Here is a 21739-nt window from a genome sequence, read left to right as displayed (position 1 = left end):
GTTTTGAAGTAGACGTGGAGGTTTTTCGGTCCGGACCGATTGCCATTTGGGGTTTCCTTCCTTACAAAATCATTTTTCCTGTACTTTTTTGTCTACCTGTTTAAAAGTATAAGATCTGCGTTTGTCCATGATTCGGTCGTTGTAGGATGGTCGAGCATGCTCCATTTTACTAATGTAGTGGATACGGGGGGTGTGTGTTGTGATCACTGAGTTTTTAAAACTGTTTTGTTTGAACGTGTGATTTCCGATAGCTCGTATCCCAAGAACAAGAGACTTTCTGTTTCTTTCAATATTTGAAATTTAATGATTTTAGAATTGAGATGGATGTAGGAGTAATCTTTTCTTCCTGACGTACTCGGTTCCACCATCCAGAGATCCTTGGTCCGAATGTATCTCAAGCTTGGAATTTGAGTAAGGACTTTGAGGATGTTGGTTCTGTTCAGTGTCTCACCGCCCACCTTTTGAGTTGGTGCGTTTAAATCTGAAAATACAATCGATTACGATTTACTTTGGCTCCGTTTTTGGGTCCCTTTCACTTTCGTGCCTTCTAATACTTTTGATGTTGTTACTATCCCGTAAATTCTGTAGAGGGTGTGATGCGGAATTTTCAACACCAGATTCCTTGGTTGACTTTGTGATTTTTGAGTCGACTTTCGACTCATGTCTCCGGAGGTGAGCAGGCTCAGGCAAAGGCCTACGCCTGCTCCAGATGTTATCACGTGCTTTGAACGTTGACTCACTTTTCTTTTGGTTTACTATAGTAATTTTGTTAGGTCGACGGACCGATTTTTTTTTTTAGTTTTGTCTGGGGACGTCGATGATGGTGAAGACGTCATGGATTAGGACTTTATTTGGTGGTTACGTGGTAGGAGTTACTGCAGCCACCTCGTTTACTTTTCTCTTCGGAGTTCTCCTTGTGTTGCTTTCAAAACCAGTCTCGTCGATTGTAAGCGTGCTCTAATCCGATTGGTCGTCCACAATAAGCACTGGATTGATCGCTATTGCCTTTCCCGGACTGTTATGTGTAGGGGTTGGGAGTTTCTGCTGCAAAAAATCCACCTCCTGTTGCTTCAACGGTGGTACACCCTTTCTGGTTACAGCTTTAGTCTGTCTCTTCGGGACTTGGAGACTTCGTATCGGAACTGTCGTGTTATGGTCTTTTTTTGACATTGAAGTGTACAATCGACTTTTGGTGGTTAAATATGCCGTAAGAGAAGACCTTAGGATTTTGATCTAGACCTTTGTTGATCGACCTCGTGCAGCCTGTTGACTTTGTGTAAGAGAAAGGGTTGGACACTTTCTTTTGGGCTCCTGTCATTACTTCACTGAGCTTGTCAGACTGTGTGTTCTCCTCCTCTTCTTCTTCTGTTATTGCGATTATAGCATCTAGAGGGTCAAGCAGTTGCCCAGACATTAGGGTGGCACCACTCCTGCCTTGTTGGTCTTCTGATCTAGATGGCTCAGGATTGACAGAGGACAATGCTTCCAGATTTGTTTGGATGGGTTGTGGCAGTTTATTGCCGTCTTCTCTGACAGCTTCATGTGAAATTGAAGTTTGCTGTGAAGTTTTGGAGGCGGCCAGCCTGAGTGATTGGTCTTTCCTAGCTGCCAGGGTTCCCTCGGAATGTAGCCTTCCAGATAATTTAACTTGGGCTGCATCACGGCTATGATCGACGTCTGATTGCGCAAAGTGTTGTTAATACTCTTAGAGCTTACTGAAAGGTGCCAGCGCTATCGTTACTGTGGACATAATGTTCAGTAAGTCTACTTTTTTTTTTTTAGGTGAGTCTTGCGATGATGGATGTTGGATTTGGCTCAATCTGCGCATAGGAATAGGGGTGTGTGTCAACGCAGTTTTTTTTTTTTTGACCCTCTGTCTTTAACCTGCCAGGACTTTTACACTTAGGCCCAGGTGACGTTGCAGATATTCTTGTCTTCAGTGGGGAGGCTGGTGTCACTAACTGACCCAACCCCTTTGGACTCCTGGCTCTCTCGTTCTGTGACTAGAGGCTGATAGGTGTTGTTTTGGAGATTTCACAACGGGGCTTTGAATTTGTTGTTGATTTTGTCACAGTACCTCGTTGTTGATTATTTTCAACTTCTGCATTTGTAGCGGGTACCTCGGGATTAAAGGACCTTCCGGTCAGCAGTTGGTCGGTTCCTGCTGTTATTGCGGATTTGTCGGTACAATGCCATCTAAGTACCGGCGTGCTTACTGCCAACATCGTGGGGACGTGAGATTCTGGAACCCGAGGGACAGTACTGGAATCCCCTGTAATTCCTTTTATGGATATTCCAGCTGTCTCAAGTTGCGAGAAGCTTGCCAGGATTTCACTATCCGAGAGGTCATGTTGGGAATTCAGCCGAGTCTCCATTTTCTTCTTGAAGAAATCGTTCATAGCTTGCTGATGTTGTATCAGAAAGTTTTAGTGTGCGTAGTAGATGGCAGTTTGCACTGGCCCTCGGTTTGTGGTCCTCTTTGTATATTTTTTTTTCTTTTTCTTCTTTCTTAGTCATGGTTGGGTCTTGGCACTTGGCGGCTTCGGACTCTCTGAGCGCCGTGTGCTCAACCAATTTACAGGAATCAGGCCTCTTGGAACTACCAGGCTCTGAAGAGGACTCTACCCCCCCCCACCCCCCATGAGGCCCGCAAGAGTCATAGCCATGTGCTATGGCACAAAATGGGGGCGACTTCAACTTAGGTGAGCCTGCGGTAGTTTCAGTGTTGTGGGCTTTTTGAACACAAGCTCAGGTGTCCCATGCCACTGTTGGGCTTGTCAAATCGTCCTGCGCAGGCATCTTATGGACTTCGATGGTGCATGTCATTTAAGTTGAAGCATGATGGATAATCGCAGTTTGGTCAATGGTGTAATTCCCACCTTCAACAGGGTTCGTGGCTTGGTCCGTGTGTCCCTGGCAGTTAGCAACCGCTGGGACACACAGGACGGTGTGAGACAGAATGGGTTGATTGAAGTGCATCTTTCCTTCGATGCTATACACATCATCCGACATTGGCCACTCTGATACAATCAAACAGGCCGAGTGCCCCACCTCTAGATGTGACACTGACGTGTGCTGAGGCCCAGCCAGGGTGGAGGGGGGCGGCGGTGAAACTTCAGCTTGAATCAGTTTCACATGGCCCACAGTCACCAGTCTGGGCATGGGGAGAGAGATATCGACGATAAGGGCTTCGCCGCATACCAGCAGGTTAGGTGTCAGCCTTGCCATCTTCGTTGGGAAGTCCGGAGAATGATCGGGCATTCCCGAGGGAGCAGTTCACTTCGGTACCCGCTTGGGGGCCTAAAGTTTCTCACCCCGACTCTTCAGATTAGATTTGCAGACACTCGATTCCTTCAGCGGCCCTAGGAAGCGGCAAGAACATTCCGCCTTGGTCCGCGCAGAAGGGCAGCCGGCAGGTTGGGCGGGGGAACGGGGAAGGGCAGGGAGAGCAGGGAAAAGAACGGGGGTGAGGGAGTAAGGAGAACAAGGGAGGGAAGGGAAAGGTGAGGGGGGGGGGAAGTGTTTCTGCATCCACATCAGTGGGGAAAAGGGGAGAGAAGGGCGCCGTACCTGCACAGGCTCCAGGGCCGGGGCCGCTGATTAACTGGATCTTCGCCTCTGTGTGCATGATAGTCTGTGAAGAGTCCTCCATCACGCGCAGACTATGTGATCGAATAATTGCTTGTAGTGGCTTCTGACAATAGCGCGTGCACAACTCTTCCACAGCCTGCCGCGGTCTGCCGAAGTCTGCAGTCACTCAGCTGCTCACTCCGCTGGAGCACATAATTGATCAACTTGGGACAAGGCATCCCATGCATATTACCTTAATTCCCAAACCTTGAGGTAATCATTCTGATGGTGCAGATTGCAGACAGATTTTCCTACTTGCCATGCATAAGATATTTTCCAATATCTTTGTACTGCACTTTTATGTTCAAAAACGAATTTTCTGGTCGCATACAGGAAGACCTGAAAATAGTAACTTTGAGTAACTGTTTAATGTGCTGTATGTGTAGCATTTGTGCTATTCAGACCTTTGTTGCTGAAAGAACATTTGGTCGTGTTAATTTGGTTTATTCTGTGAATATATGGGTTTCTGAAATGAATGTATAGGTTTAGTTACAGCCTTCTATTTGGATGAGAAAGTGTTTTGTTTAATGGAATTGGTTAAGATCATCTTGCTCTAGAATTGATTACTCTGCAAAGCTGCCCACCTCCCCTTTTTGTTTAATTAAGCTATAGTGACACAAGAAGCGACAGTGCCCCACAATACAAGGAAAAATCCCATTTATAAGTTCAAAGGTACCCAAGTATTTTAGGGTTAAGTTACCAGCACCAATTGCTCTAGATGTTCTTACAAGTATCGACGATTGGCTTGCCTCCTGTTGGCTTTGGGATGCAATCCGCTTCAGCTCCTTTACCCCTTCCCCTCACACACTGCAGAGACCCAACAACATTTTCAGATCCTGTTGGAGGGCAACCAGTGCTAACCACAGATGGAATTCTGCTTTAAGTATTAGGAAGACCAACACAGGCCTTCCAGTCCCAATGTCCACATAGTTGCTTTCACAGGTTTCCCACCTCCCTTCCCATAGGTTTTGACATTTACCATCTGCAGCTCCTTTCTAACTCTCCTCTGGTCCTGGTCTTCCTCAATGCAATGCCACAGGCTCATGCTTCCACTGACCCTGGGCTCGACCCCCTTTGGATTAGGACAATGCATCCAATCTCATTCAATGGCTGTGGACTCATTATTCCAGGAGCGTTTTTTATTTTTTATTCCCCAGCCTCTACTTGTTCTTTCTTGCTATAATATAATTACTAAAGGGGCGTCCCCTAATTCACAGGAGCTGGGGGACAAATACCTAAACAATACTACCTTAGGTGCCCCCGGCATAAAATGTAACTTTGACCTGTATTTATGGTCAATGCGTCAAGACATAACTGCATTTCTATTTGAGACGTCATTTCCAAACAAAATCATTAAAAAAATAAATGTATTCAATAAACATACTTTAATTTTATTTTTCAACAAATACTTTTCATTTCATTTTACAAATAAGAAATGAGACAAAGTGAACTATAATGAAGGGGAAAATGAGACTCATCGGAATCAAAAACATGGCCCAACCAGTGTGGCCTATTTCAGAGTTGACAACTATGAATTCCTGATTCAGAAGCCAACATGCATGCTTCCCAATTGTATTGAATAATGCTACAAACAAAAAGTAAAGGGAATAAAGAAGAGAAAAAGAGGTTTTCAAAGTATACTGGAAATAACGTTCCTAGCAATGATGAGAATTGTTTATAACTCACTTAACATAAATCCAAATAAACACAAATGAAATTATCAAAATAAAGTCAGGACAAGGTGTATAAACTAACTCTTCTGTCCTTCAACACATATTAAATATCCAAATACCCGGGGTCCGTGTCCTAATGAGGTATTGCCTACATCCCCACTTACTGTCAATACACATCTCAACATGCGCATGTGCCAGGAGTTGAATGCCAAACTCCTCTCTACTCAAGGGTATAGTGAATGGTCCCTGGGACGTTGCGGCGGGCTGATGTTGTGCTAACCTCCTTCTAGGACACTCTGCAGGTAAACATGAAAAGCTGTTCTGTCAAAAGGCCTATCATTTTAATTAATAACCAGAAAATGAATCTGTGTGTGCCTTTTATTAATGACTGGCTCGTAAAAGAGGAAATTGGGCCCTCCCTCTGTGTAACTCGTACGTCCCTTGGAACCTATGACGTGGCAAAAGAAGGGCAGATGTAAAGTGGTGCTATTACATTGGGCAAATCTGAAATTCAGAGGTTTCCCCTTGCAGGTTGTCTCCACGGAAACCAGGAGAAGAGAATGAGTCTCTAAAGTTGAAAATATCCTATAGCACAACAGGCGACGGAACAAACCGCAGAATGATCTAACCACCCATATCTTTCACTATGAATTGGAGGAGCGATTGTGTTCTACCTTTACTGAAACTTACAACGCAACACGGGGGTCACTGTATTCTGAGCCAGACTGTGGTCTATATGTTCTCTAGTCCACGCGCAGCGTGTGTATTTCCTCTAATAATATGCTGCATCACTCGTGCTTCAGGGAAATGGACGCGACAAAAGAAAAGAATGAGGCGGCTCAGAGTGCAACCCTGGCCGTTTGCATAGGGTGGAGGAACTCGCAGCAACATGAGGTACCGTATTCCATATTGGTTTAAACTTACAGTGCAGCTACTTGCTAATGTTCTCCTGTTACTGATGTTCACCTCTTACTACCCCCTTTATACACTCCTCTTGCCACCTGGTGTTGGCCTCCTGGTACCTCATTCTGATCTCCTGCCACCACTACCTTATGCTTTCCTCCTGACATTCTTCCTTCGCCCTGTGACGATTCACCTACTGTTGTCCTTTCTCGCATATTGGAGGGTGGGGGGCATTCCATGAGACTAGGGTGGTGAGGCTGCTAACCTGTAGTCCCCCTAGGGGTGGTCACATGCAAGAGGACCTCATGGGGACAAGGACGAGAATCGGTGTCAAACCAGGTCTTACCCTCACAGAGTGCCACCCACACCAAATCTGTCCCGGGTTAAAGATTCTAATCCCATGGTAGAGCTACCTTACTCTTTCACCCTTGCCACCCTGCAGCCTATATGATCGGTGCAAAGTTGTGCTGAAAGTGACAAACTGGACTGTAACCGTGTCCTTGTCTCTAAATCTGTTACACCTGCTGTTGTTGAGAAACATAAGCTAGAACAGTTAGCTAAATTCTAGTTTTCTCTTTAACAGTACTAAAGAGACTGAGACGAAGAACAGAGCTGACAATACCTTCAGTGTGACTGATTCAAGTATTGGCCCGAAAAAGATCATCCGGTGCCTAAAGGTTACCAACCCAGCAAGTACGGAGGTGTCTCTAAGAAGCTATGATAAAGGGCCTAGAGAATGAACAGGAACGGTATAGACTTCCGCAGGGAGTGGGCTTGAAAATCTAATAAATACCGGCAAAGGACTCAGAGCTACAGAAATGAAGCGCAACACGGTACGCCATCCAGCCTGGGAAATTCAAAGAAGGCACAAGATATGCTGTTGCAGGAACGAAAGTCGTCAGATGTCGAGGAAGGTAGGTGGGCAGCAGAAATCATTTGCCGGGTGGTGTGGAGCCGATCCAAGAGAGACTGGGAGAGTGCTGTCTGACAACAGCATCTATACCGCCGGCCCAGGGAAAGCAAGAGAGGCTCACAGAGAAGAGGACGCAAGGAATGCTCTCGCAACGGGAAGAGAAGCCAGACCCCAGGAAGCACTGGAGGAGCGTCTCCTAGCAACCCAAGATAACTGGTGTAATGTGGGAACCGGTAGGGGGTACAAAGGTTGCACAAGGACTTGGTCCAATCGAAACTCCATATACTTTGGCAGGCGAGTATACCAAGTAGCCCAGATAAGGTTTGAGAAGCCAGGGTCTGGGACCCACATCGGTGACGCGAATACTGGTGGTAATCGCCTCCAAGGCAGTGTTCCTGAGAAACCCACTGACCACAAGGAAAGGAGAGCCTGGGAACCCACAGTTCAAAAGGGGAATATCTAAGTGCTATGCCTCACGCCAGAAGAGGAACTAAATCTCCCACCAGACAAAGACGGATCAGGGACTGGCAGGAAGACGCCAGGAGTGGTTTTGTGAAATGTGAAAGACCGCATACAGGGGGAGGGGAGTCGTACCCTCTGGAGCCAGTTACACTCACCAGTATCAGGAGAAGGAAGACCTTCTCCTAGGGGAAGAAATAAGAACTTTCAAGTACAGGTGTTGTGGACCAACCGGGGGAAGGGAGACATTCCCCCTGGGTTCAGGAGAAACTGTTTGTTGCTAGAAGTACCAGGAGGAGGGAGTCATCCTCCTGGTAAAGGAACTTGGACCTTTATTACAACCCAAATGGGATGTTGTTGTTTGAAGGAATTCAAGCTGCCAGGTGAAGGGAGTCACTCTCCTGGCAGAAGCCTTTTGGCTTATTTATTGGGCATTTTTTTTAAGGTGCTTATACAGCTAGAATAGTGTTTTAAGGCAAGAACGGAAGGGAACAAGGGAGCAATCATGAATGCAAGAAATTACAATGAAAAGAAACAAGACAACAAACAGTCCTACTAGGCCTTGTGACATTCGGAGCGTGCAAGTGCAGTGGAGGAGGAATAGAAAAGTGGGGAAGGTGGGGCGAGGGGAGTGCTAGGGTGTGGCCCTCCACGGGAAAGTGCCAAGGGAGCATATTGTGGAGACAACAGTTAAGTGCGAGTGCAGTGACCGCTCTTTGAGGGGATAACAGCCGCCAAACCAATAATTGCAGACCTGAGACAGCACCACAGGCAGTTGAGGGCCCGAAGGCAAGTGCAAAGGTGGAGGAGGAAGCTAGTGGCGATTGGGCAGAAGGCCAAAACCCAGTAAGACTCATAAGGTACCTGGCCACCAATCTCGGCATCTGAAGAGGGTTAGCACAGAAAGGGAAAGAGGGAAGGAAAAGAAGAGGAGAGTCTTGAGACGCTTGCAGAACTTGAGGCTATCCGGTTCAAGACGGAGACAGAGAGGGGAGGCTGTTCCAAAGGAGGGAACCTGCAAGGAGAGGGACCTGCCTGCAGCTCTCTGCTTCCAGAAGCATTTCACCAGCAAAGAGTTGGAGCCAGAGGATCGAAGAGATCTAGAAGGAGAGTATTGAATAAAAGCAATTTGCAGATAGCGTGGCCCCAGACAGGCTTGTGGATGATGCAGAGGGATTTGAACTTGATCCTTGCAGTCACCGGAAGCCAGTGGAGGGATTTTCGGGCTGGAGAGCTATACGGTCCCTGGGCTTGAGGCTAAGGATCTCTCGCATAGCCTTATTCTGGATTAGTTGGAGGGGGCAGAGAGAGGAAGAAGGTAGGTTAAGGAAGAGGCTGTTGCAGTAATCGAGCCTGGAGAGGACCAGAGCTCGAGAGACATTGATCTTCTGGGGGAAGGTGAGGAAAGGGAGAGTGCTTAACAGAACCTTTTTTGTTGGACTTGACCCTCATAGGGCTGCCAGGTGTGAAGGGAGTTATTCTCCTGGCTGGGGAACCGAGGACTTTGTTGTAAAGAATGCCAGGGGAAGGGAGTCATTCCCCCGGCCCAGTGAATAAACATTACGAGTACAGCCGGTCCCGGAGAAGGGAGCCAGAGAAGGGAGCCATTGTCTGGGTCCACCCGAGTGGAAGCTTGTTGTTTGAAGAAATTCAAGCCGCCAGGGGAAGGGAGCCATTCTGCCTGGCCCCAAGTCTTTTGATTTAAGAGAGCTTTTTGTTGGACTTGACGCGCCATCTTTCCCATGAACTTTTGTGGTCCTTTTTGTTGGAAAGGAAATGTGTAATATTTAATAGGAGAATGGAGGCATTCTCCTGGGCTGAGAACTTTAAGTTTCTTAGAATCTTTTGTTAGAGTTTAAGGGGTAGAGGGAGATTTTGACGGACATTCTGATGACAGCCCATTTAGTATTTAGTATTTTAGTTGAGGCAGGGAAACCCCTCATAGAGATAGGGATAGTTAGTTTGCATACCTCAATAAAAGTCTTTAACCAGTTGTCTTTTTCTGCACCCTTCCATCCCCCTCTTGCCTCCAGTCTCCCCCGATCTACTCTTTTCATGGCTCTTTGCTAAATCTACAACACACTCTACACTCTGCTTAGCACATTCTACAAAAACCCAGAGGTTGCCTTTATGCTTGTGTTTTTATGTGCAGCTGCTCCATCCCAGGGGTTGGGTTTTAATGTTTTTGGTTTTCTCCAGAGGATTGGTCTTTGCTAACACCTAATAAAAGGTATGGTGGATGTTTTTCACATCACTAGCCTTACTGCGGATTTAAGAGTAGTGTCCCCCACCTTGGCTTAGGGCCGTGCATGTTTATGCAATCGCTGAGCTCCCAGAGCAGAGCCAAGTTTGTTTCTCCCCGTGCTGTGAGCTCTCACTGGGGATGAACTGCAGGTTTAAAAACTTTTGATTTCTTATTTATTTATATTAATATAGCGCGCAAACAGCCCAGGGGCATTGAGGCGCTGTTACTTGCAAGAGCTTAGTTACAAAGGTACAGGAATAGTAGCAGTCCTTGACACATTATGAATACTACAAAACATAATACTGTTGTTACAGATATTGCACTTAGTCATTACATTATAGTTTATGCAGTGGGTCATATGTTAAGTATTCATGCTGATGCAAATTACCTTATGTGAAGAGGATGGTTTTCATAGCTTTGCGGAAGGCGATGAGGGAGGTCTCACCTCGGATTGTGGAAGGTAGGGCGTTCCAGTGAGTGGGTGCAAGATGTAGGAAGCTGGATCCATCTGCTCTGGCTCTTTTTACTAGTGGCACAGAGAGCATGTTGGTATACGGTGATCTGGTTGGCTGCTGTTGATGGCACCTCAAAGGCCATTGGTAAGCTACATTGGGAGCCTGTGATTCTTCCAACAAAAATGTGAAAGGGCCAGTAGCAATTTGTGACTTACTAACTGGTGGGTGACTAAGTGGGAATTAATTGAAAAATCTACAATAATGGACCCACTTTTTCCTATCGTTGAAGGAGAAATTCACCCTGTCATTCTGATAATACTACATAAACTGATCTAAGGTTGTACAGAAACGCTACCCGGTGGTCTGAATTAAGCTGGCGAGGTTTAGTGGATGGTCCAGCTAGCAGCAAGAAGACTGACCCTGTAGCGAGTGTGCAGTCACATTAGCATCAGTGCCTCGTGCCAGCCAGGCCCATTTGCTGAATCAGCTCTGCAGAGTCTGCAAAATCTACCCAGTTTTAGATGGTTTTACTTGGTCAGATTTCTCTGGTGCAACTGCTGGTGTTGGCTATGCTATCAATGTTTTGCAGGGATTGAATGGGGTCCTTATCATGCTTGGGAAGGCGCTATAGAGGCCTCTGCCGATCTAAATCTTTTGTTCCTCTACTCTCACGCCAACCGTGTTTATGGCAACAAAACCTCTCTCTGGCACACATCCTCTGTTTTATATAACACTGAAGCCACAATGCTCAAATATCCAACAGGTACGTAACTTAATTGCCCTTTTCCATATCTTATCTATGACTCTTATTTGTGTTTCCCCAATCCATTCTCCCCTTCTCCCTTATTGATGTACTTACTCCACAGTTTGCTAACTTAAACTCAACCTACCCTTGTTATTTTAAAAGCATGTGCTCCTACAACTGCTACTGTAATTGCACGTCTGGACCGGTTACAACCACAGTGTCATAGGTTTGATTTTAATGTACTATTCCACAAACTCTAATAAAGTTTTTATTGACTGGATGTGGACACCCGGACTGGTGTGATAGTACCTGTCTTGTTAAAAATCAATACATTATTTCAACACAAAAACGAATAAGAAGTAATCAAATGGGAAAGATGGACAATATGCAACAATGATATATTACTCCCCATCAACAATGAACTAATCACAAAGGGATCAGTTTTTTCTTTTTATAGTTCTTTAAACCGTGAATTTTCGGAACACGTCAAATCTACACATTATCCTTTAAATGATCTCTTATTAAACTTGTAACATTCTTTCCTCAGGGAGAAAGATCTTGATGAAGTCATGCAGACGCATTCAGTGTTTATGAATGTATCAAAAGGTCAAGTAGCAAAGAAAGAAGATCTCTGCAAAGCTTTTGGGACAGATGACCAAACCGAGATTTGTAAACAGGTAGGTTTAGCATTAAGTAACGTTTCAAGAAGCTTTGAATAAGAGTATGGAATTAATTGCAAACCATTCCTCCAGCCGTGCCAGCACCACCCTCCGAAAGATTTTAAAGGTGGTGTCCAAAAGGGAGATGAGTCTAAATCATGAGGGACTTGCCCGATCTCCCTTTGTCATGGCATTGAATCAGGTGTTCCTTGCATGCATTTTCCCAGCTTCATTGTCACAAATTGCTCTGCAGTACTAGATCTCGCATATACCCATGCGCCATAGTCCTCACATTTTTCTGATTTCCACAAGCCTGCGTAAACCTTTACAGAACTCTGCCTTTTGCACTCTCCTCTGCTGTGTAATTATAGGGGATTCACCTTGTGTGCCCCCCTATTGACCTCCAGTTTTTACATTTCATGACTACATCACTTCCGTGAATGACTGGTTTCTGTTCAGGTTGTGCCCCAGTGCCTTATCCCTTCACAGCTCTATAATTACAGATGGCAACCTACTGTATCTTCCTACACCATTTTTTGTGCTCTTTAGGCTCTTAACTGCCCACTGCATGCCTCCTCCTAATGCCATCCTGTTATCACTGCATTCTTTCAGATGAGGCCTGCATTGGCCCTGCAAATTCTTAAAAATCCCACTATAGCTACAAAGCAAGTTCTTTTGTCTACATACTCAACTTAAACGAAATGCACTCGACCCATGGTGGTGAGTGACAAAATCTTTACCAGTGTTTTCTGTAAAATAGTGCATGCCGCCATAGGCGCACTTCATATTTGGTACAATGCTACAATCCAAAGCCCAGCCATGCCTTGTGATACTTTCATTGACCATTTACTGCAAACGGTTGGTCTGTAGCAAATGTCAAATACAAATGTCAAACATCCCATTTCTAGGAGCTCCCCTTGACGTATTGCGACGTCTGCTTAGTACGCATTCAATCTTCTCGGCTTTGCAAAGCCACTATGGGTAATCGATTCGGGAGTTGCTTCCTTCTTGTGGTGTCGTCATTGAAGGAAGCCTGCCCACCACGATTCCTCATGCCACCACAGAGTTATTCAATCCAACCTGCTTGGCTTTCTGCTCCTTGTACACGTTGGGCTTCCAGCGTTTCCTGCTCCAGCTCTGAGCCATCCTAAACTTTGCGGGCTCCGCGGCCTACGTCCGCTTTGGCTCCTTCAGGTATGCTACTCACAGGGATGATCCGCTGTCTATCTCTACCTTCCGCTCTCTCACCTCTTCGGCATGTCATCCCTTTTCAACGAACTCGGCGTAGTCCATTGGAGTCTTTGATTTAAAGGGTCAGTTTCATCTTCTCGTCGGTAACGGTATATGTTCATTTTATCTTCATTCCAGTCATGGAACTTAGACTGATTTGGTGTATTCAATGTTTCCAAATAGGCCATCACATGGAGGGCATCAGGGAGTTCCTCATGTTAATCCTTGTCTCCAAGGAGGGATTCTCTTCCAGTGTGGTCCCGCTTGTTTATACCCCTAAGGAGGCTGTTGCGGAGCCGGCTCACCTCCTTAGCCTCACAGAGAGGGGGGGTCCCCCTTCAGAGGATGAATTCCCCTGCTTCGCCGCAGCTTGTAGATTTTGCAAGCCCGGCGGCGGCTGCTCTTTTCTTCCAACTTCCCCTTCAATATCTGTGCCATGCAAAATTGGAATTTCTTGCAACTGTCTCTGAGAAAGCTTTTTAATCGAGATCACTAATTGTGATCAATCTTGTCAGGCAAACTATATTTTGTTAATGGACATACACTCTTTTTTTGGCATGGTATGATTGCTTTCGCGGATTTTGTATTCTGTAGTTGAAAAATGGCTGCATGTGACAGGTTCCACAGCTCTGAGGTGCAGTATTGGCATGAACCAACCACCCCCACTGCGGTTTTGGGACCTGCAAGTCAGGGCTTACATTGGGCTCTGCAACCCCAGCAGGGAAGGAGAGTTATGGTAACATTGGTTGGATAGGAGGGGGGGGGCAGTAGGGAAACCGGGGAGAAGGTTAGGGAGAGGTTATGGATAGGTAGGGGGATCTTAGGGTAGGTCCTGAACACGGCACACGCTTCCAGCCTCTAAACTGTGTCTAACCACCAAACGTACCAGTCCTGGCACTCACCATCTCTTAAACCTATGACATGGTAACAAGAACATAAATAAGAGCACAACGAGTTTACAGAGCATAAGAACAAGACACGATTGTGCAACACTTCGCTTAGGTTTGTTGTTCGCCTGGAGTGTCGCTTTGTTGTCTCCTGCAAGCAGTTAAGTTGTCCTGTGTTGCAGTAGCAGTTCAAATGGTGCAAAAAAGTATTACAAATGGTGCACAGGTCTGCACTGCTGTATGTGGCTATTTCTGACACATGCGTCTGCTTTTTCATATGTACACACATGTAGACGCACGTGGCTATTCACATGCATATTGTATGCCTTTTTTCTGGGAGTTGGCCGCATGTGGCTGTTCACGTGCTTTTCACATGCAGGTACATTATGGTAGCCGCATGTGGCTTTAAGCATGCATTATAGGGGGCTACATGTGGCTCTGTCAGGCGTTAGTTCATGCAGGCGTTCTCGCAGTTAGTAAATGCTGGGAATTGTTTTCCGTAGCTTTTTCGGAGCATGCATGCAGTCTGTGATTCGTGAACTGATGTCAATGGTGCTGCGTGGGTAAACAGCGCTGATTAGTGTGCACTTCGTTACATGGTATGCTGCGTATGTCGATTTAGCTTTGCAGGAAACGGGGGCCAGTTGTTTGGTGGGGCCGGGCCCCCTACTCGGTTCCCCGCCAGCCACCTCCCATCTCCCTGTAGGCTCCCAAGGCACTGTGGCACTTGTGCCAAGCGAGGGGCCGGGGTGAGGTCTGGTGGGTCGTGGCCCCTCGCGTTAGCTTGGATGGCTGGAGCGGCTTGGAAACATATCTTCAGAGCATGGAGAATCAAGCACAAGCCCTGTGCCTTGGCTTCTGCGCACATGCAGTGACGTGCCACTCCCAACATGGCTTTCCTCCTGTGTGGGGGCCCAGAGCCTGCTGGGTAATCTAGTTTTGTAGGCTTTTTTCATGCAGGAAGGGAAAATAAGCCTTCTATAAGGCTGAATGGCCTTCATAGGAGTATAGTTTAGGCTTTGTTTCATTTTGAGCATTATTGTATGAATCACCCCATGGTTAATGCCCCTTTTTCCCCTATCCCTGACAGCATGCTTTTAAAGCACATTTAAGTTGTAGAATTTATTTTGTGCCTTTTAATCATCTGTATGGCTTGAAATGCTGTTTATGCCTTTATGCTTCAGGACATCTTTATTTGCCTCTTTATGCCTGCCCTACCTTCTGAGGCACAAAAAAGCCTTTTCTTCCCAACCCCATTCTCCAAAGCCAACTAGCTTATGCATTGCTGGACCCTGTGACGATTTGTCCCTTCTCGGGGGGGTGGAGGGGGCGGCGACCCCGTTTGAGACTAGGGAGGTAAGCCTGCTCAGCAAGACCCTCCCTGGCGGTCTGGGCAAGTGGGAACTCACTGGGAGTGACTCCCCCTTAGGGGAACAAGGTCTCTCGTTCACTTGAGCAACTCCCTAGACCAATCACCATATCAGCATATATGGGACTGCCTGCCATGAAGAATAATGTGTCCTCCTTACATTTGGCTGCAGGCAATGCTGAAGCGAGCCAGTCATCAAAACAAAAAGATTTCTCTTGAAGAAGAGACGTATATTTAACTGGGACGAGTGGATTACAAAGAAGGAGAAAGTGTATGGTGCGCAGGAGAAGCCCTGTGACGTAAGCACACCTTAGAGAGGCGAAGCAGAAGACAGCTGCAGAGCCTGCAACGTTCGGAAAGGCAAAGAACACCAAATTAAGACGCCCAGGGTTTGGCGTGTCAAACAACGGGGAAGCCGTTGGCAGAAGGAGAAGAGGAATCCCGTGCAACGTGTTAGCGTGACCACGACCGTATTGTGGTGCGCAAGACGCCCGGCTAATGACGCCAAGACCATTGTAACCAGGAGAGCTAGCAGCTCCCTACTTCCAGCGTACATAGACAGCAGCAGGCTGCTGCGAAGCCGAGAACAGAACGCCAGCGAAAACAAAGGCAGAGAAGCCAGACAAAGTAGATTATCCGAGCGAGTGCAGAGCCCTGCAAGCCGTACGATGGTACCAGGGAGAAGCTGGAGGCCGGCAGGGCAACATTATATAAATGGAGAAACTTGTCCCAGTAATAAGGACTGGCTACGAACAATAAACCAGCATAACTGGAGTTGTGAAAATCCAATAAAGAGTGTGGCGAATAACCCTGTATGGGAAGTAACGAGATACTGAAAACGCATACCCTGGCAAGAAAGGAAAATGCCCCATGAGTACAGGATGGAAGAATACTGAGAACACCCCACAAAAGCATGTAATAAGTGTTGAGATAAGACTGCCAAGTATAAGACTGCCAAGTGAACAGTATAAGAGAAGTGCTGATAAACAGAGGGCAGGTGGTTGTTCGCTTTCTTCAGCGGACTCCCTCCTATGTGCCTTGAGCAGGATTTTTTTTTTTTATTTGATTTTATTGGTTTTGAACAATACAATTCGCAGTATATAGTATGTAATTACAAGCTCATGGTTACATTACGAGAGCAGAGTTTTTAGCTGTGTCATACTTGCATACATCCTTATACGTGCTACCATTCTCGAGCTGTAACAATTAACATAACCCCCCCAGCCCGCCCTCCCTCTTCCCCCACCCCCCCAAATTGGTCGAGCAGACATCATGTGAGTTTTTTGTATGTGTGGGAAAACAGTAATAGTTCTACTGTTATGGGGATTGCTCCGTTGGCAGGTCTTGGTTGGCTCGCTGTTTCGACCTTTTGTTCCTTCTAAGTATACTTAGTCTCTGTGGGTTCTTCGGGTTTGGACTTTGAACTGTTTGAGAGGAGTTTATTTGTTAAGTCCAACCATAGGACCTCGCATTGCGATGCTTTATTGTGCGAAGAAGCTGTGATCATTTCCATAGTGCAGATGTTGGCTGCTACGTTAATCCATTCTTTTTTACTCGGGACCATTGTGGATTTCCACTTTATCACCAGGAAGGCACGAGCCGCTAGCATTAATTGGGGGGGGAGGGGGGCAGACCTCTAATTCTGATCCATTCATCTTAATTTTTCTCTAGTCCGAAAAGAATGGGTGAGGGTCGGCAACCCTTTGTATACCATCTAGTTCTTTGATCCAACCCAGGACCTCATCCCAGTATACCTTTATGTGTGGGCAGCCCTACCACATGTGCCAGTAGTCAGCTACCCCCCCACATTCCCTCCAGCATCTTGGACTCGCTGTTATTTTGGAGAGCCTGAGTGGATCGTAATGCCACCTGTGTAGAAGCTTAATGGCATTTAGTTTATATTGGCTTGATATGGATGTCTTGGATGCTACTTTACACATTGTTTCCCACTGTTTCCAGGCTTCTCATCTCCCATGTCGTTTTCCCCATCTACCCCTCAGGAGTTCTGTGGACCCATCTCCTACTTCTATTAGTTCTTTGTACATTGCTGATATTAGGCCCTTAATTTCCGTCCTGGAATCTAGAAGTTTCCATTCAGCTTTCGTTAGGACCCCTTTTATCTGTATGTATTGAAAGGTGGACAGTGGGCCTATACCTAGGGCCTCGGTCAGTTCCGGGAGTGAGATGAAATAGTCTTTTTTTCTGCAATTGCCCCACCCTTTCCAGTCACGCCTCATACCAAGACTGGTATCTTCCTACGTCAGGTATGTGGTCGTTTATGCCGGGGAACCATAGGTGACTGAGCGGGGATGGCCAAGTGGTTATCTTGTGCATCCCTTTACTTGTTCACCATATGCTCCATATGGTGCTTAGTATCGGATGGCCTTTGAATCTGCTTTGGAGCTTTTTTTGCGGTGCCCACAGCCACTCTGATACCGTGGCCGGTGATAAGTAATGGTTGTCCATGTGGATACATTGGGGATTTTTGTGATCACGCAGGTGAGGAATTAAGATGCGTAATTGGGTGTCTACATAATATTTTTTCAGGTCAGGGAGCCCTACTCCACCTTTATCTTTGGGAAGTGTCAGAGTGGTATATGAAATTCGCGCTTTCTTTCCCTGCCAAAGGAACCTCATCATTTGTTTGGCCTCAAGAAAGAACCCCTTTGGTATCTCAACAGGTAACCTTTGAAAGGGGTACAGGAACTGGGGTAGGCATACCATTTTAATAGCATTAATTCATCCTAGCCAGGAGATCGTAAACTTGTTCCACCTATTCAGGTCAGCAGTAAATCGTTGGAGGGGAGGGAAATTAGCCTCATATAGGTCAGCCAGGGTTTTGGTGATCTGTATACCCAAGTATTTCAATGTGGAGTGTTCAATCTTGAGGCCGAGAGGGAGGAATTTATTTTCATTTTGTTCTTTCGATCCCTGTAAGGGGAATAGAACAGATTTATTCCTGCTCACCTTAAACCCAGAAAGTCGACCGTATTCCTCTAGTAGGCTCAGAGCACGAGGGATGGATACGGAAGGATTAGTTGTGTAGCAGTATAACATCTGCGTAGAGTGCCACCTTATATTCCGTTGCGCCCAGTCGTATTCCTTCTACCATGGGGTCGGTTCTCATTTTTCGGGTCAGGGGTTCTAGAGAAAGTGCAAAGAGGATTGCGTAGAGGGGGCAGCCCTGCCGGGGTTCCACGTCCTAGCTCGAACCATCTTGAGTATTTTTCATTTACAAATATTGACGATTTGGGGGATGTGTATACTGCCTGTATTCCTTTCCTAAACCTAGGCCCTATTCCTACCTTTCTTAGGACCGCCCTCAAGAATTCCCATTCTACTCTAAAGCTTTCTCTGCGTCTATCGATCGAAGGGCAGGATCATCGGGTAGAGTCCGAGATGTGTGGACAAGGTGGACTGTTTTGCGCATTGTATCTGCCCCCTGCCTTCCCAGTATGAACCCCACTTGGTCTGAGTGTATGAGATGGGGCATTAGTGTCTCTAATCTGGCAGCTAAGACTCTACTGTTAATTTTAGCATCAAGGTCGAGTAGGGATATGGGGCGATATGATCCGCAGTATTTGGGGTCTCTCCCTTCTTTAGGAATCACCATAATCAGTGCTCTTGTGAAGGAGTCTGGGGCTTCTCCAGTCTCTAGGATCTCGTTAAATAGTTCTGTCATAAATGGTGTTAGTTGCACATTGAAGGTTTTGTAAAAGCCGGCCGTGTAGCCATCCTCTCCTGGGGATTTGCCTATAGTTAGCCTCTTTATTGCATCTTGTACTTCTTGTTCAGATATTGGGGACTCTAGCAGCTCGGATTCTGAGGTTGATATTTTGGGCATGTTGATTGGGGACAGGTAAAGATCCGTGTCCAATTGATCGGGGTTCGTCTCAGAGGTATATGGGGTCTCAAAGAAGTTGGCAAAACATTCCGGGATGGTGTGGGGAGTGTGAACCGTGGTGGAGTTGTCTTCGACTATTTCTTTTACTTTTCGCTCTGCTCTCTGTTCTCTAAGTCAGCAAATAGTGCATCAGCATTGTCCCCTTTTTCGTAAAATTTCTGTTTTATGAGTCGAAGCTTCCGCACTGTTTGGTCATGTTCCAACATTTGTAATTCCTCCCTTTTCCGCTGTACCTCGTTCATTTTATCTGGATCTACCCCTGGGTTCTTTCTTATGTCTCCTTCTAACTGACATATTTCGGTTCTGAGTCTGTGTTCGATTATCCGTCACTCCCTTTTCTTAGAGGACCCTTCTCGTATTAAGATACCCCTCCAACTGGCTTTCCCAGCTTTCCAGGTTATTTGCTTGGATACCTCGCCATTATTATTCAGTTTGAAGTATTCATTGATTTCAGTCTCCATTTCCATTTTAAAAACTGCTTCTTTCCAGAGACTCTCGTTACATCGCCATTTCCCTCCCACGACAGGTAAGTCTTCCCATTTTATTTCTACCAGGACCATTTCGTGATCTGACCACGTTATCGGGATTATTTCTGAGTGCGTTGCGGTATCAAGAAGATCCTTCGTCAGATATATATAGTAGATTCGGGTGAATGTGTTGTGTGGGCTAGAGTAGAAGGTGTAGCATCTATCGTTGGGATGCATGGTCCTCCACACATCCTTCATTTCATACGTGTCCATCATATCTACTAGTTCACTACGATCGCCTCTATTTTGGTTTCTCGTATCGGTATTGGTAGGTCTCCAATCTTTAGCCAGGTCTGCCCACTGGTTGAAATCACCTCCTAGGATGATGTGTCCTGAAGCTTCTAACATTATTTTAGGGATTGTTTTCTCAAGAAATCTAGCTTGTCTGGTGTTGGGGGAGTAGATCACTGCAATCGTTACACTTACTTTTGAAACCTTTCCCACAATCAGTGGAGTGCACCCTCCCCCCCCCACATCGGCCCATATCTTGTCCACCACAGAGTCAATTCCATTCTTAATCAGGATTCCCACGCCTCCTTTCCTAAGTGGCCCTGAGCACCAGAACTCCATTCCCACCCGTTTCCCGATGACGCGTCTTTCCTCCCCCTTGGCATATTTCTTCTCCTGTAGAAGGAGGATATCAATCCTGGATCTTCGGAACTCTCTAGCTACTAGTGACCGCTTGATTGGCGAGTTCAGGCCTTTCACATTAAGTGTTCCTACCCTAAGGGAGTCCCTTCCCTTTGGATCACCAGAAGAAGCCATCATCAGTTCCTTTTGGGTAATGATCTATGTTCCATAACCAGTAGATTGTTTGCTCGTTGAGTCCCACATTGTTTTGAGTGTTTTGTACTATCACGGATGTTGCTGCAACCTTTTCCCATTGTCTGCCCCCCATCCCTTCCCATTCCCCTCCCTTCCCAAGTTGGTGGCGTTCGATCGAACCCGGGTAATATTGGTCCTGCATCGGACCACCTCTGGGGACCGTTACCTCGCGCCCCTTTACTTAATGTATCATCTCATTCTTAATTGAGCCCCCTTGTCCCCCCCCAGCCCCCCTCCTGTCAGTGTCCTGACCATGTTGTAGTTCAGGGTTTCTTTCTTCAATCAGGGCACTTACTTGTACGTCGGAATAGTTGTCATCTTACCACGTGTGTGGATGGTCAGTTGTCTCCCTCCAGCAAGACGTTACCTCTTCAGTATTTCCTTGAGCCTTTGACTTGTTTTCTCTTGGGACCCTGTATGTGCCATCCTCGGTCTTCTCGTCTTGGTTCTTCCCGGTTGTCGTCTTCTGTACGTGGGCCAAGTAGGTCGGAAATGCATGCCTTGATTTCTTTTTCCGTACTCAGCCTCATTTTGTTGCCTTCATACTCGAAAGGAGAGAGGGATAGCCCCACGTGTATTGTTTATTTTTTTCCTTCAAATGCTTTGTGAGAGGTCCGCACATCTGCCGGAGTGCGAGTGTCATAGACGAAAGGTCTTGGTATATTGAGATCTGGGCTCCTCCTAGAGTGATCGTTTCGCTGCTTCTGGCTCTTTCAAGGACCCTGGTTTTGTGCTGGAAGCGGTGGAATCGGGCGAGTACTGATCTTGGTCCGCCCGGGGGACCCCCAGCACTGTGTATCCTCTCAGTTTTAGGTACATCAGTTGCATCGTCGGCAACTGGAAGTTTGATAATGTCATGTAGGATTTTCCTCACGTCGCTCTCTGACTCCCCTTCTCGTTCTGGGATCCCGAAGATTCGTAGATTGTGCCGTCTTTCCCAGTTTTCCAGGTCGTCGAGCTTAAGCTTGAAGTGTTCTCCCCGTTCTAGCTCGGTCATCCTCTGATCGAGCTGTGCCTCCAGAGTGTCTATGGAAGCTTGGTTATTCTCTACCCCTTCAAGTCTTTCTTGCCTGCTGTCTAGGCGGTGTGTGATTTTGTCTATTTTATTGCCAATGTTGGCCCCCATATTCTTTATTTCTCCTAATAGTGCATTGATGTCTCCTTTGGTAGCTGCCGATTCACTAGCCGTTGTGTCCGTGGTTGCCATGTTGAGGCAGTTAGTCTTGGTAGACAAGGAGGTGTAGGCAAATGGGGCTAGCTTCTGTTTTACACTCATGTGAGCACGTTGGGTGACGTTGGTACAATGGGATGACTC

At 46.5% G+C, this 21739-nt stretch overlaps 1 protein-coding gene across 2 annotated transcripts in view; it reads left to right on the top strand.

Moving 5' to 3' along the window:
- The window catches only part of SBDS (SBDS ribosome maturation factor), a 277690-nt gene that overhangs the window by 93028 nt on the left and 162923 nt on the right, over positions 1-21739 (top strand). For both annotated transcript variants that reach the window (XM_069614881.1, XM_069614882.1), the window contains exon 2: positions 11571-11700. In XM_069614881.1, coding sequence (XP_069470982.1) covers positions 11571-11700 — 130 coding nt within the window. The remainder of the gene's footprint in view (positions 1-11570; positions 11701-21739) is intronic.

Source organism: Ambystoma mexicanum, chromosome 9 (assembly GCF_040938575.1).
Source record: "Ambystoma mexicanum isolate Mex_15411 chromosome 9, UKY_AmexF1_1, whole genome shotgun sequence".
NCBI classification, from domain to species: domain Eukaryota; kingdom Metazoa; phylum Chordata; class Amphibia; order Caudata; family Ambystomatidae; genus Ambystoma; species Ambystoma mexicanum.
This window is presented reverse-complemented; position numbering and strand designations above follow the sequence as displayed.